Source organism: Acomys minous (assembly GCF_964271855.1).
Source record: "Acomys minous genome assembly, chromosome: 1".
In the NCBI taxonomy this organism is placed as follows: domain Eukaryota; kingdom Metazoa; phylum Chordata; class Mammalia; order Rodentia; family Muridae; genus Acomys; species Acomys minous.
In genome coordinates, this window is record NC_140483.1 from 73,306,125 (window position 1) to 73,323,354 (window position 17,230).

The 17,230-nt window shown below is 39.0% G+C and overlaps 1 protein-coding gene across 1 annotated transcript in view; it reads left to right on the forward strand.

Annotated features, from left to right (window-relative positions):
• The window catches only part of CNTNAP5 (contactin associated protein family member 5), an 893,510-nt gene that overhangs the window by 391,920 nt on the left and 484,360 nt on the right, over positions 1-17,230 (forward strand). Inside the window, exon 6 of the mRNA XM_084797079.1 lies at positions 3,090-3,274. Within this exon, the coding sequence (XP_084653205.1) occupies positions 3,090-3,274 (185 nt within the window). The remainder of the gene's footprint in view (positions 1-3,089; positions 3,275-17,230) is intronic.

The window sequence follows — 17,230 nt, forward strand, 5'->3', positions numbered from 1 at the left end:
TTGTTTATTAGCTGTCACTTTTAATTTCATCTAAAAGTACCATATTTACTCATAAATATTTAAAAATGCTATGATAACTACATAAATGCCCCTTAAACAGCTATCATATATTTTTGTTGATTTTCCATGTATGTTTAATCTCTCTTCAAACATTATCTCCAATTTTTAAATCATTACTCATTTTTTGAGCCACTTATTAATTTATGGTCTTAGAATACATTTCCAGAAAGCAGATGACTGGGTTAAAGGGCCAGGTCCTAAAGATCCCTATTTTCCTTAGACTTAGCAAGGTAGCTTTGTGCATCTACACCTCAGTGACCATGTTTTCTTAAGAAGTTCATCTGTAATAGTGCACTAATAAGGTGAAGACAGCACAAACTGGCAAGCTTCCGATATAAAGCAAGTACTGTGTTTGTAAATGCAAAATGGAGACATATGTTGGGAGCTTTCCTCTGTTCTAAAAACAGGGAAGGGCTATTAAAGAGCACAGACATTATGCTGATTCTTTTATTTTCTCTTTCTATTTTTCATATGTAAGCATGGTAGACCCCCTTGAGTACAGGGTTTGCATGTATGTGGGTATATGTGCACTTGTGTGCCCCTGAAAATGGAGGTTCACATTTGATGTTAGAAATCATCCTTGATTGTTCTTCCTCCTTATTCATCAAGGGAGCATCTTTCAGACAAGTTCAGAGCAGTCAGATAGGTATCCTAGTGAGGCAGCTTGCACTGCAAACCTCAGTCTCCACTGTCCAGGCCTAGGATTACAGTGAGCCACTACCTTTACCAGGCATTTAGTAGGGTTTCTAGAGTTCTGATTTCTGGTCCTGGAGCTTTCCCAAAAAGCACTTGGGTTGCTGAGCTATCTCTCCAGCCCCCAAATAATAAAACTTTAAGAGAAAAATATCTTCAGTGTCAAAATAAAGGAAACATAAAACACAATATACAAAAGGATCAAAGAACAGAAAATTTATATTACACAAAGTAGACTAAGTCCACATTGTTGGAAAAACAAATGGGTAAAAGTCAGAGAGAATATGGCTCACGAAAAGCAATGTTTCAATTTTACTCATATTAAGAGAAATCCACAGTAAGTGGCTTAGTAAGGTGGCTCAATATGTCAAATGTTTGCCACATAAGCATGAGAATCTAAGATTGGATCCCCAACACCTGTGTAAATAATCCAGCTTTCTTCTACAGGTTGAGAAAGAGATAATAGAATCTCCAGAAACTCATAAGCTGGTTAGGCAGGGCTATGCAAGGGCAAATAATAGACCCTGTCTGAAACAAGATGGATGGTGAAGACTGATATTTAAGACTGTCCCTCACCTTCAAAGGTGCATTGTGGCATCTACACACACATACTTTTTCACTCTTTCTCTTTCCTTTTTCTCTCTCCCTTCCTATCTCCATCCTCCTCTCTCCCTTCCTCCTTCTCTTTCACTCTAAAAAATATGCGTGTTAAAATTACTCCAAAGTACAATTTTTGCCTATGAGACACTCATAAATTAGAGCAGGAGTTTAAGTTGGCTTAACTTTTAAAGGAGCTGAATTGGCAGCAAAAGTCAAATCATACATTGCTGCTAACCTAACCTTCTTCTGCTGTTAATCAAATGCAGCAGGTGTCTCATACTCAGGGTCCAGAAGGATGCTGCTAGTTTTGTCAGCCAGTTCTCCTCTTGTGAGGGACACTTCCACTGTCCCTTATACTCCTCAGCATGGGTAGCACTTCCTCCATGCTTGGTGGACCCTACCTCTTCTTGTGTAGTCAGCCTCTTGTCTGTGTTTATGTGAGCATCTGTCCTAATTACTATTATTGGAAGACACCAACACTGAGATCTCTGAAGAGAGAGTTCCACCTCCCCTCTGTGTCTTCTTTCCGTATGACCTTGACCAGAACAGGTAGGTTACAATGCGTTCATAAAAAAAGGCAGGAAAAAGAGAGGGGGATATTTACTGAGGCATTAGCATAATCTGTCAGTTATGAGAATTCAAAGCTTGTGAATGAATAAATAATAAATCAACAAAAGAGAAGCAGACATTAAATCACCAGTCCTACTTTCCAAGTATGCTAAGTGTGTTGTACCCACTCCAGCTCCTGCAGGAAGCTAGGACTTGTTACTCAGTGAGACAAGCTGCACCTTCAGGCCATATTGAAGGTAAGAGTGAGCATCCCACAAGGAGGTTAGCTGCTCCTGAGCCCTGAATGTTGCACAATGCTACCACTGCACAGGTGAGTACAGGTAGGGATGAGGATGTCATAGTGCAAGAAAGAAAAGAGATACACTTAGCTATCATATTCTGAGTGGAGTAGGGATATAATTCTCTCAAATGAAAATTACTGTATCAGAGACCCAAATCATGTTTCAGTGGGTAAAGGTGCTTGCTAATAAGCCCAATAGCTAGAGTTAGATTCTAGCACACACATGATGGAAGTAGAGAACCAACTAAACACACACACACACACACACACACACACACACACACACACAATTTGTAAAGATTTTTAAAAAATATGTATCAGTAACGACAGCTTCCCATCAAAGGTGAGACAAATTCTCTGTGGCAGTGGTGGCCATAACTTTTCCATGAAAGGACTAAGTTCTCAACAGTTGCAGCTGAAATGGTTGTGTCATTCCCAGCTCATGCATGCACAGACACACTCTGTACGACCTCGGGCTTCCTCTCCTTCAGGTTCAAGATCTGCTTTCTTCATTCATATTCTTCAAAAATGAGTTGTATATATTTAGATATTTTTCCCTAAATGTGGAAATATTTCTTTTAATCATATTCCTGTGGCCAATACTATAAGCTCTCCTTTCACTATGGAACTGCTAGTGTCCTGGAAACATTACATTTCCTGTCAGGAAGTGGGGTGTATCTCATTTTAACTAGAATGAGGTTCTGTAATCTGAGGTAAAAGCCTGTGCATGACTCCTGCAAAAACCCTTGCAGTGTGCATTTGTAGAGGGACAGCATGAGCTGTGTTTCTTTGAAGAAACTTCAGGTACCCTGTACTCAGTGATGCTGGTAGGCAAAATTTAAAGCTGCACAGGCTAAGACTCCATTCTTCATTCCTTCTTCCGCAGATGACAGCAAAGCCCGGCTCAGCAGCATTGCACCCTCAGCCATTCTGGGTAGCCTTCTGGATGACCAGCACTGGCACTCAGTTCTCCTGGAGCGTGTGGGCAAGCAGGCAAACTTCACTGTGGACAGGAACACACAGCACTTCCGGACCAAGGGTGAGACAGATGCCCTGGACATTGACTATGAGGTGAGTCAAACCTCCCAGAAGGTTTCCAGGAATGGGAGGAAAGTCTGTATATAGAGCTTTTTAGTCTCTAAATCTAGGCTAGGCTACAAGGGAGGAGTCTCCAAAGAAGATCTGTGCAAAGGTCTGGAAATCCATTGGGTCTCTGATGAACTATCAACTATACATGTTAAAAATCAACACTTCTTCTACCCTCTCCCTCTCTCTCTGTCTCTCTGTCTCTCTGTCTCTCTGTCTCTCTGTCTCTCTGTCTCTCTGTCTCTCTGTCTCTCTCTCTCTCTCTCTCTCTCTCTCTCTCTCTCTCTCTCTCTCTCTCTCTCTCCCCCTCTCTTTGTGTGTGTTTGTGTGTGGGTAGAGGGTGAGTATGGGTTGTGTGCATGCACATGTATCCTTGTTTAATTTCTGTTGTTGTGTTAAAATAATCTGGCAACACAGGGTTTATTTCGCTTATGAATCCTGATTAGAACCCATCATTTCAGAGAGATCAAAGCAAGAAAGCATCGACCCAGCATCAAGAGTAAAGAGAATATATGTGTTTTTCTTCCTTACTTTTTCTCAAGTAGTTTTCACATTTGTGCAGGTCACATCTCAAACCATGTGAGAGTGTAAAGCACATTCAGAATGGCACTCCCTACCTGAATTCACAGTTAAGACAGTGTCCTAAAGACATGCCACAGACCAGTGTAATGAAGACTCAATTGAGTCTCTTGCAAGGTGATTCAAGGTTGTACCAAGTGAACCTTTAAAGCTAACTATCAAAATGTATGTGCAGATTTAAGTAAGTATGTACGTGTGTGTGTGTGTGTGTGTGTGTGTCTGTGTGTGTATGTACTTGCGGCCTCCCAGTGTTATTGTTTTTTTATTTTGTTGCCACTTTATTTTTAATTTTAATATTTTATTAATTTATTCATATTACATCACAATTGTTAGCCTGTCCCTTCTATCCTCCCATTCCTCCCTCCCTGCCGCTTACCCCCTACTCCCCTCCCCTATGTCTGTGACTGAGGGGGACTTCCTCTCCCTGTATATCTCATAGAGTATCAAGTCTCTTCTTGGTAGGCTCCTATCCTTCCTCTGAGTGCCACCTGGCCTCCCCATCCAAGGGACATGGTCAAAAATGGGGCACTAGAGTTTGTATAAAAGCCAGTCCCCACTCTCCACTCAATGGTGGAGAATGTCCTGTCCATTGGCTAGGTCTGGGTAGGGGTTCAAAGTTTACTGTATGGGCTGGAGAGATGGCTAAGCTGTTAAAGGCTAGGCTCACAACAAGTGTTATTGTTTCTTGGCTATATTTAACCATTAATTCCTTAGCAATCAACTAAGGCAGAAGAATTATCAAGAAAATCTGAGGTGTGAACTACCAAGATCGTTCAGCCAGTAAGTGCATTTGCTGTCAAGCCTGATGACTTGAGTTAAGTTCCTCAGAGCCACAAAGTAGAAGTATAATTTTTAAAAGTCTCAGAAGTCTTAAAACATGTATTCTCAGTGGGTCTCTAGTTTTTTACCTCCATGCCCATCTGGAGTATAACCTGATAGGTTAGAACTGTTTTCCCCACTTATGTGCTCCTAGAGAACAAACCCAGATAGATCCCTGGTGGAAGAGATCAGTGCAATGCATTAAACTATACTACAAAAAAAATGCTGAAGATCTTCTAGTTTAATAGTCACAGTATCACAGAGCAGGGTAGCCAGTGGACAATACAGAGAAAGATGGGGCCCTTGGGGTGGGGGTAGGAGGAAAGGGTACATTTTGTTCACAGAAAGAGGCATAAATTTTACAGCAGGAGTCTCCACTGATCTTGACAGAAGTGTCCAATTAGCCTGATCAAAAGGAAAGCTGTCAGATTTGTGTGTCACATCCCAAAGCAGGGATGTCAAGCAACACAGTGGATAAGGATTAAATAATTGCAGTGCTATGTGGAAATCAGTTACTTACAGGAGGAACAAAGGTTAGATCTTTCATAAAAATTGAAAGCTGCCTTTTGGAGATGCCCATTATTAAAACACAGACTGCATAAATGTGATTAAATATATTGGGCGTAAAATTAAATTAATATTTTGAGGAAAGAAGGCATTAACTTATACTGGTTTTGCTATGTAATTATGTCCCATTTATCTACTTACATAAAAATTTTTGTAACTTCTATGTATGGGGAACATCATGTACATCAAGATGTTTACACACACTGCAAGATGAAGTTGGATTCATGGTTTTATAGATGTCCCTGACCAGGAGTCAGCAACACTATGTCTGATTAAAAGCTGTTTTTCTATGGATTAATTGTTGAAGATTAACTGTTGTATATATATGTGTGTTGGTGTATGTGTGTATGTGTGTGGGTGTGTTTGGGCCAGTGTGTGTATATGTGTAAATCTGAGTGTGTGTGCATGTGCCTGTGTGTGTGTGTTTGTGTGTGTGTGTGTGTTACTTGGGATTGAACTGGAGGCTTCACATCCTAGGAGGACAGTCTAACAGTAAGCTATGTCCACATTCCTTTTTCATTTTTAAATTAATGTCAAATAAAATCATTTTATTATTTTAAGACGGGATTTTATGCAGCCATGGATGGTATTGAACTCTCATAAACTACTAATCCCTCTGCCTTTGCTTCATGAGTACTGAGATTACAGATGTGTACCCAGATAATCCCCTCTATATTGTGTTAATGATTCAATTCTACCAACATAGCTACACTACAGCTCCTGTATTTTTAAAATTCAAGGAAATATTTCACTTAGATATCTGCCTTAGCCTACTGAGTGTGTAAAATTATAGGCCTGCCCCACCATACAAGGCTGGTTTTTTTTTTTTGCATTTTTAGGGATTATAAAAGAAGAAAGAAAATGTGTCAGAGATTTTGATTAATGATAAATGTATAGAAAACCATATCTTAAAGAATCAAAAGCATTCTATAAGAATCAGCTCACTATGTTGAGTATAATAAAGACAAACACATTGTTTATCATTATTAAATTGTATGCAATGGATTCTTTAGTCAAAAAAAGCTTTTAAATTTGACACACAGAGAAAGCTCTACTTTTAAGTGCTTGGTGTGGTGTGTGTGTGTGTGTGTGTGTGTGTGTGTGTGTGTGTCTGTGTGTGTGTGTCTGTGTGTCTGTGTGTGTGAGACTCAGGAAAGCAAGGTTCTAAATCTTTACCAGTTCTTTACATATGGCATGGGAGAGTCAACATATAAGAATGAGACAGAGGATGCAGAATAGGCTCAGTGTGACCATATTGCTCTTGCAGAGGACTTGGGTTTACTTCCCAACATACATATGGGGTGACTCTCAACTGCCTATGTCTCCAGTTCCAGGGTGGTCTAACGCTTTCCTCTGGCCTCTCAAGTCACTTACACTGACATACACATATACCTCAAAAACAAATGCTCATAACTCGTTCTTAAATAAAAAGAAAAAATCAAAACTAGCTGATGAAGACTATATAAGCCTTTGTAAATAATTTAAATTATGTTGAATATAAAAAAATGAATAATTATCTGTAAGGCAGCTAGCAATTCTAAATATTTGTTTCAAGGGCCAAGCCATTGCAACTACTAAAAATATATTAAATGGAGTCCATTCAACCTTCATCCAGATGTACTGAGTCAGAAATTCTGGGAGATGTATCAGTTATCTTTGCTCAAGCATATAAGCAATTCTGATACCCTTTACTGCCCGAAAGCCACTATCTTACCCCTTGCCTCCCTCTCTTTCTCTCTAAATGTTACATATAGCTTGAGCTTGAAGGTTGATGAAATAAATGTGTTGGTAATTGTCAACTTTTAATTGTAAAGTTGACAGGATCTCTGATAATCTTGGAGAACTACTCCAGGCACAGCTAAAAGGGATTATTTAGTTTATGTAACATGTTTATAAAGGTGTTTTTAGTCAGGGCTTCTATTACTGTGAGAAAACACTGTGACCAAAAGCAGCTTGTAGAGCAAGTGGTTTATTTTAGCTCACAGTTTTAATTAAATGTCCTGGATGTTCATCATCCAGGCAAGTCAGGACAGATCTTCACATCAGGAACCAGGTGGCAGGGGACATGCAGAGGTGATGAAGGAATGATGCTTACTGGCTTGCTTCTCATGCTTTACTCATCCAGCTTTCTTATATATGTCAGAACTGGGGTGACCACTGTATGAATGGCACCAACACCATGATATGGTATTTCACATGTCAATCATCAATCAAGGAAATTCACATAGGCTTTTCCAAAAGACAATCTTGTAGGATTTTTTTCAATTAAGGATACCTCTTCCTAAAAAACTCTATCTTATGTCAAGTTGACAGAAAACCAGCTGGAACAGAGGGATTGGTAGGTTAACTGAGCTGGGAACCCATTCCCAGGAGGGACACCATTCCCTGGGATGAGACCTTGGACTGCATTAAAGGGAGAAAATGAGCCGAGTACAAGTACTCATTGCTCTGTGTCTTGACTATGGGTACCATGTGCTAATGCACCCTCTCAAGTTCCTATTACAAGTAATCCCCTGTCATGATGGATTGTAACTGTGAATGGTGAACAGAAATAAATCCTTCCCACTTTAAGATGTTTTATCAGAGTAATGTACCAGGAAAATAAAATAAACTAGAGATGTTTACTAAACAGTGAATAAGAACCTTAGGACACAATTTAAGACCTTGCTGGGCTAGGGAATAAAAGTTAAGTAGAAAAAAATAATGGAAAATTTAGGAACAGACCTTTTTAATTCTTCAGTCATCATTATGAGGTTTAAGAAATGCCTTTTCATTTGACTCCAACTTATGTTCAGTATATTGTAGATAATTTATGTCATTCAGTAACTTCAAAAGACCCATTGGCATTCTTTGAATCAAAAGGCAAGATGCCAGGTAGTATTTTTGAATTGCTGAAAATGGAAAAATCTTTGAATATGCATCCCTTTCCTATGTCAACTTGTTAAATTGATTGAAGAAACAAAGAGATCACAGCAAATTAGACTTACATCAAAGCACAGAAATGTCTTTAATGCACTTGGAGACAACATTGACAAAAAGAAAACCATAACATCATTATTCAGTCTTGCCATTTTTCCAAACACTTTAATGTCCAAGGTAACTGTTCGAAAATCTATACTGTTACCTAATTTACCACTGATTTGCAAGCCTGTTTGCCTGTGTATAACCTCAATAGGACAGATATTCTGTGAGCTCACAGCTGTGTGACATTGAAATAGATGCTAGTGTTTAGGGAAATGGAACTCAGTGGTATCACTCAGTTTATGAACTTGGAGCTGCTGCTTGCTTCAGGTATTCTTTGCCTTGTGAAAAATACTTTTTAGGTGTGAAACACCTTGAAATATTTATCTCAAGCAACTGCTCATTCAGGAGCCTCAAACTTTTGCCAGAATGTGCAGACAGATTGTTCTAGACATCATAAAAGAAGACAGATTGAGGATTGTGGCAGATACCAGCTGTACTGGGTGACAAGAGTTATGTTTAAGAAGTCTCTAGCCTTGAAGATTTACCTCAAAGAAGGTGGAGGGAAGAAAGAGCCTTCTGGGTTGAGAGCAATGTTCTATTCAGCTGTTTCCCACCCACAAGCTGGTATAAACTTAAAAGATAAGAAATATAAATTTCAATTTCTCAGAAGCAAAACCACTGCAGCTGTTAGAAGGAGCACAGCTGAACCTGGCTATGTGTATTAAGAAAGGGTTCCTTCCCAGTACATTCTGTTATGTAGAAACCACACTCTAGCATCTGCCCTGGTCGCAGTGTACACAGAAGACATGGACACGTACAGTAAAAATACCTATGAGGTCACTACATGGGACAGAACATGCCAGGATATTTTAAAGATACCCTCTATTTTTGTTTATGTCAGGGATAATGGTATTATGCAACTCTATATACATATAAGCTTTACCAAAATGTAGGACTACTTCCTAGATATGATAGCAACTTATCCTTTTTTTTTTTTTTTTTTTACACCATATAGTGTTTGAATGAGAAGGGCTGCCATGGGCTCATGTTTGCATATTTGGTCCAACATTAATGGAACTGTTTAGAAAAGATTAGGAGGTGTGGCCTTGTCGAAGTTGTGTCACTATGGACAGGGCTTTGAGATTTTAAAAAGATCAAGTTATTTCCAGTTAGCACACTCTCTCTGCCTTTTGCTTAAGGATCAAAGAATAAGATCTCAGTTACTGCAGCACTCCCACAGCTGCTGGCCTAGTGCTGTGCACCACTCCATTGATGGTCAAGGACACATTTTATAATATAATTTGCCTTGACCATGGTACATTATCAAAACAATAAATAGTGCACTAAGACAACATTACTGATATTCATCAAGAGACTTTATGGCATTGTGTGAATCACATGGAATAGCCTTTGCCATCATAAGATGTTTACAGCTATCTGCTTCCCAGATGCATCATAGACCTATCCTTATAGAATTGTGTCATACAGGGAGAAGTAGAAAGAAGAGAGACAGCTCCTAGGAATGTCCTTCAAAATCATACCATTGAAGCCATAAATTTCTGGAGCAAGATGACAGCCTTTCTCACTCCAACCTGGAGCAAGAAGCAGTTTAGAAAGATATTTTTAGGACCTTTGTCCTCTGATGTCCTTATGGGTCAAGAAGTCATTTCTTCTCAAGAAGGCTCTGTGGTCCTGTTTTATAGCATTGTCTAATAAATTCCCCACATCATTGAATACTTGGAAAACACATGGTTTCATGCAGTCATACCACACATACCAAGAAAAAATTATTTTAATAAAAATAGAATACTTAGATTAAGATAGCAGAAAAAAAAAAAGAACAACACAGAATCCAAAAACAGCATTAAACTAAAAGTTCTGAACATTTAAATATAAATATGCACTTGAGGTACAGTCAGCAAAGGTGTGCTGCACACTGTACCACAATCCCCAATGCCCACCTGTCTGAGGAAGGGGTATAAGACCCAGGAACATCCAAGTTAGACCCATTGCCACAAATTCCCTGCATGCCTGAACTACCCACAACACAGCCACCAGAGGTGAGCTGCACTCATTTTGCTGAGCTCCATTGTCAGGTCCAGTGATCTTCCTGTCTCCATGAGGGTTCCTGCATCGGAAACATTCACCCAATACCGGGGATAGCTAAACGCCTGAAAGCCCGTGTAAGAACACAAGAAAAGATCGAGGACAACATGACAGCATCAAAGCCCAGCTATCCTACTCCAGCAAGTGCTAGATATCCTAACACAGCCAAAGCACGAGAAAATGCCTTAAATCCAACCTTATAAAGATGACAGAGGCCTTTAAAGAAGAAACCAATAAACCTTTTAAAGAAATACAGGAAAATACAATCAAACAGGTGAAGTAAATGAATAAAATATGTTGCTGGGTCCCACGCCAAAGATCCTTGGGGGAAGGTGTGAACTGGTATAGAGACAACAACACAGTCTCAGGGAGCCAGGCAAGTGGCAGAAGCAGACTCCTTTATTTCACATGCCTTTATGCCCCACTCCCAGTGTCCTATTGGTTCCTAAACTGTGAGCTGCTGCTTTTGCTCCTTCTCCTTGGTTCCCATCCTTATGTCACCAGTCTCTGGGCAGTCAGTTTCTGCATGGTGAGCATTCACAGGCAAGTCTTGAGCAGACTCTACCTGAAGGCCCCCTTCCGTGCATGCTCCCTTGTTCTTGCTCAAGGCAGGCCTCATTCCTCCTCCATATCTACCTTTTTGTTTTTAGTTTTATGACTCAGTGGGAGCTAGTTTTTATTCTCTGTTTTGTTGACCTCACCTCAGGGACCCCTAGTATGATGGGCTGTTTTATTTTAGATTGACCTGTCAAACAGATTCTTACCCATTATTGACTACCAGTGCTCAAAGGGTGGTATCCCTAGAGAGTGAATAGGGTGTGTAGGGTATTAGACAAAGGGATATCCATAAACCAGGCCTGTATCACCTCCTTGGATGGACTGTTGTTTGGGTGTTCCAAACCCATGAGCTCCTCTAAGCTAGTTTTGTTGCTAGAACATTGCTTGGTGGTATGCTGCAGAAAACACTTAAACAAAATGTTTAATGTGATCATTATTCATCCAAAAATATCATAGGTGCCTATCCAGGAAGGATCGGAACATCTTTTGATGTTGTTGCATAACTGTTCCATGAACCCTATATCAAGAAAAAGTACCAGGCTCCTGGTCTCATTGAATTATGATATGCTTTCTGTGAGTAGCACAAAGTAATTGAGGAAGTTTTTTGAGTAGGTCACCTGTATCAAGCGGGACAACTGTTGGCATGCCTCAGCAAAATTACATACTTGGTAGCATGGAGTCAGGAGTCACAGGTGAACAGGGAGTCTCTAACCAAGGTGAATTCCTGAGCCAAAAGGTCAAGTTGTTGTTGAAGAATATGTACAGCCTGGTAAAGGTGTTGATTTAATAACTCCTGTCCCTGGAATGCTTCAGCCAATTTAGAAACTAAGTAATTGACAATCTCCACAGTCATGGCTGTCTGTGTCAAATCAGCGGCTGTTGTGGTTGCCCTGGCAACACCTGCTAGAATAACAGCAACAGTAGCAGATATAAAGCCAAAATTCCTTTTTACCCAATATTATGGTTGTAGGTGGGGCATGGATGTAGGAAAGGGGACTGTGTTCAGAGCCAGAGAAGAACATTCCAGCCTCAGTGCTGTGGAATTCTTGCCATAGATATTGCGGTCCATAATTAATGTGGGAGGGATGGAGTGTCCCTGTATGTGTGGAGGCATAACAGGGTGGAGAAATGGACATTGTTGGATTCCATGCTATCTTACTCACCTGTCTCCTTTGTGGCTGCAAAAGGTAGTTTGCATATAATTACACAACCCATATGAAGAAATTTAAGGAAATTGACAAAATAAAGAGAATGGAAAGATGTGTATCAGATCTGAGAGTCTTGAACATAGTGTGGGGCTTCCATGGTTCATTAGTCCATGGCCATATGCCCAGATGGTGTCTCTGGTAGAGAAACACCATTCAAGGGGCCAATCGGTGGTGCTTTCTCCTAGAAGTGTCAGCCCATATGTGGAGACACCAGGGAACTGGAAGCAAAGTGAGTATACCTCCCTGACAAGACAAACATACACAAAGAAAAAGAGAGAAGGACCCAGCATGCTGACCTCATGTGAGGTTAAAGAACAGAAAACAAAGGGGCCAACTCACAGACAAACTGCCAAAGGGGGTGCTCAACCGTGCCTTGTGAGAGAGAAGGGGACAGAAGATGGGTTAGCGACACTCAATACAGTGTTGACAGCAGAAGGCAAAAATGAAGGCTGGAAAAATAGCAGCTGTGATAAAAAAAATAAAGTCTTACCCTAGCATACTCAATGCCCATATGCCTGAATGGATAAGGAGACCATGTTGGGTGCCAAATGTTGCTAGGACCCAGGCCCATGACCCTTGTGGGCAGGGGTAGGCTAGTGCAGAGTCAATAAAACAGACTCTAAGAATCAGGCATGTGGCAGAAGCATACTCCTTTATTGTGGAAATAGAGCATGTGTTTGTACCCTCCTCCCAGTATCCCATTGGCTTTCAAACTGCATGCAGAAGCTGTGGCTGCTCCTCCTTGGTTTCCATTGTGATTTCACCAGTCTCTAGGCAGTCAGTCTCAGAGAATGCCAGGCACACTCTAGCAGGTCTCAGACTGTCTACATGAAGCCTCCCTTCTGCACATGTGTGGTGCCAGGCAGGCCTTGTTCCTGCTCAAGGCTGGTCTCATTTCTCCCAAAAAAAATGTTTAAGACCTAATAATGGAAATAGAAACAAACAAACAAACAAACAAAAAAAACACACCACTGAGGGAATCCTGGAGATGTAATACCTATGAAATAGAACAGGAACTACAGATGCAAGCATCACCAACAGAATACAAGAGATGGAAAAGAGAATCTCAGGCATAGAAGATACAATTAAAGAAATCTATATATCAGTGAAAGAAAATATAAAATCTAAAAATTTCCTAACTTAAAATATCCAAGAAATATGGGAAACCATGAAAGACCAAACCTAAGAATAATAGGAATAAAAGACAGAGAAAAAACTTAGCTCCAAGGCCCAGAAACTATATTCAACAAAATCATAGAAAAAATTCCTAACCTAAAGAAAGTGATGCATATAAAAAATACAAGAAGATGGGCCAAGTGTGGTGACACACTCCTCTAATCCTAGCACTCAGGAGGCAGAGGCAGGAAGATCACAATGAGTTTGAGGCCAGTCTGGTCTACAAACTGAGTCCAGGACAGCCAAAGCTACACAGAGAAACACTGTCTCAAAAAATTAAAAGAAAAATAAAACAACAACCACAACAAATAAACCAAACAAAACCCAAAACAAACCAACAAATCCAAGAAGCTTACAGAACACCAAATAAATTGAGCCTTAAAAGAAATTCCTCCCACAACATAATAATCAAAACACTAAATGTACAGAAAAAATATTAAAATCAGCAAGGGGAAAAGACCAAGCAGCATATAAAAGCCAACCTACAGAATTACACCATACTTCTCAAAGAGACTCTAAAAGCCAAAAAGTCCTGCGCAGATATGTTGAAGACCCTAAGAGACCACAGATGTTAGCCAACATTATTATGCCCAGTAAAACTTTAAATCACCACAGATGGAGGAAACAAGATATTTAGAGATAAAACAAAATTTAAACAAAATTTATACATAAATACTGCCCTTCTGAAGATACTAGAAGGACAATTCCAAATCAAGTAGGCTAATTATACCCAAGAAAAAGAGTAAATAAATAACCCTACACTAATAAAACTAGACACACCAAACACACACACACACACACACACACACACACACACACACACACACACAAATCTACAACCAACAATATCAAAATAATAGGAATTCACAATAATTGGTCATTAATATTTCTCAAAATCAATTGACTCAATCCTCCCCACATCAAACACAGAGATGAACAGAGTAAGTGTGAAAAAAGAAATGCACCATTCTGCTGCATACAAGAAATAGACCTCATCAACAAAGGTAGACAATACCTCATAGTAAATGACTGGAAAATAATTTTGTAGCAAATGGATACAAGAAGCAAGCTAGAATAGCCATCATAATATCTAATAAAATATACTTTAAACCAAAATTAGTCAAAAGCGATTGGGAAGGGTACTTCATACCCATTAAACAAAAAATACAGCAAGATGACATCTCAATATTTAACATTCTACGTTACAAAGGAAAGCACACCCACATTTGATTTTTTTTCTGCTCTTTCTTTTTTTTAAATTATTTTCTTTTTGTACATATACATTTATGTTATTATACATATATACAATAGATTACCTATGGCAAGAAGACCCATCACACAATCGGGAATTATATAAATGTTGCATTCTTAGTGTTTTGGCTATTTGTATTCGGCAGCCTTGAAAAAGACATGTTTCCTATCTTGGTGCATCTAAATTTCTGAAAGTAAATCAGTCTTCATCACATACTGACGTTATCAATTTAGAACACCTACTAGACCTAAAAACATCTTAATCCCAAAACAATTAAGCTTCATTGAGCATCCACATTTGTAAAAGAAAAACTGCTAAATCTTAAATCACATATCAAACCCCATACATTAAAGTGGGATGCTTCAACACCCCACTCTCACCAATGGACAAATCATTTAGACATGAACTTAACAGAGAAATAATGAAACTAACTGACACTGTGAATCAAATAGACCTAACAGATATCTACAGAAACCTTCAGTGAGACACAAAAGAATATACATTGTTCTTAGCACTTCATGGAACCTTCTTCAAAATTGACCATATAATCACTTAAAGAAATGTTCAATGTCCTTAGTTATCAGGGACATGCAAATGAAAATGACTTTGAGATACCATCTTACACCTATCAGAATGACTATGGAAAAAAAAAACTCAAGTGACAGCACATGCTGGAAAAAAGGGAATACTGCTCCATTGCTGGCTGGAGTATAAATCTGTAAAATCACATTGGAAATAAATCTTGTGCTTTCTCAGAAAATTGGGAACAGTTCTACTTTATCACCCAGTTAAACAACTCTTGGGTATATACCCAAAAGATGCTCAAACATACAAGGACATTTGCTCAACTATGCTTATAGAAGCTTCATTCATAATAGCCATAAACTGGAAACAACCTACTTTTCTTGCAGTCAAAGAATGTATAAAGAAATTGTGCTACATTCACACCAAGGAATACTACTAAGCTATTACAAACAAGGACATCATGCAATTCCATGGAAAATGAATGGAACTAGAAAATGCCATCTTAAGTGAATTAACCCAGACCCAGAAAGACAAGCATGGTATTTACTCACTTATAAGTGGCTATTAGCCATTAAATACATAATAACTATACTACAATGCACAGACCCAAAGAAACTAAGTGACAAGAAAGATCCAATTGAGTGTGCATGAATCTCACTCAGAAGGGGAAATAAAATTGACATCAGATGTAGATGCAGGGATGCTCCTACTTGGGAGAGAAGATGGAAAGAGTAATTGGAGTTGGAGTCAGGTATAAGGAGAGAGGGCTGGAAGTGAGGATGAAAATTGGTGGTGCGGGGACAAACAAAATGTGTGGAAGGATCAAGATATAGCTCATCCAGTAAGAGAACATAATTTTCTTCTAGAGAACTGACACTGAGTTCCCAGCATGCACAAGGGTAGCTAACTACTCTCCGCAATTCCAGATTCAGAGGTTCTGATGGTGTCTTCTGAACAACTACACTCATGTACAAACACACACACACACACACACACACACACACACACACATGCACACACACACACACACAAACTTAAGATAATATATATGTGCATGATATTCACACAACTTTATGCCTAACTTTATAGAAAAAATTTTAAAATTAAATAATAGCTACTTTATTTAAAAACATAGATGTCCTTCTAATTATGGCACAGAGTCCAGAGGACAAGTAAGAAAACATATAATAATTTTTATTTCTATAAAAATTTAAAAGTCCTTCCATTAGAAAGGCATGTTTAGTGGCAGCATACTCCACAAAACATATTGAAACAGTGTTTTGAAGTATATTTTCAGGAAATTAAGTAATATAAATAATTTTGACGAATCAACTTCCCTAAGCATGGGAAAATAACAAGAGAACACAGACATATTAAAAAATAGAAATTATTTTCACATATGTTAAAATATGATCCTTGTGCTTAGTAAAATATGAAAATCTAAGCCATGTTCCAGTGTGACCTGACTCTGACTTTCGAGACCACCATCTTTGTAGCATGCCACATCGGCAGGTACACAAAGAAGCCACAGGTATTTTGTACTTCATTGTAGATATTATACAATATTTAAGAAATGACAATATCATTCAAAATGAGAAGTGGTTTTGTACACTCAAATTGAGTTTCTTAAAATTTATTCATAGTTATAAATATATGTAATTTGGTATATGCTAAGATTTGAAAAAAATAAGAAAGGCTCCACTTCATAAGGATTCGAGAGCTTTCCCAAACAGGAGAAAACCACCTAGAAACCTGTGTGCCTCTGAGAATGTTTGACATTCAAATCACAGTTGTTTAACCTTTATATGAGCTCTGCAAGGGATATAATCCATGATGTATCATATAGGAAGCTCCAAGACACAGGGACAATGAGGCATCATCAATCCTTCTTCCCCAGTAGCCACAGAGTCACAGAGACATGATGTCCAGAGAAGCAGGCTACTATCTTGGGTACAGAGAAGTAGTCTTGGAGACAGGAGTGTAGATAGTAAAGCTGATTCTGAAAACTTTCTGGGAAAGACTTTCATTCACTCTTCTTTTAATTACAATTTAATATTGTGATTTTTGGTCCTGCTGATTTTTAATTTCCTCAAATTTTTTGATTATATGAAGTTTATTAAGTGACCATGGGGAGAGAAGGTAAGGGGGAGGAGTATGAGAGAGAGGGAGGGAGAGAGAGAGAGAGAG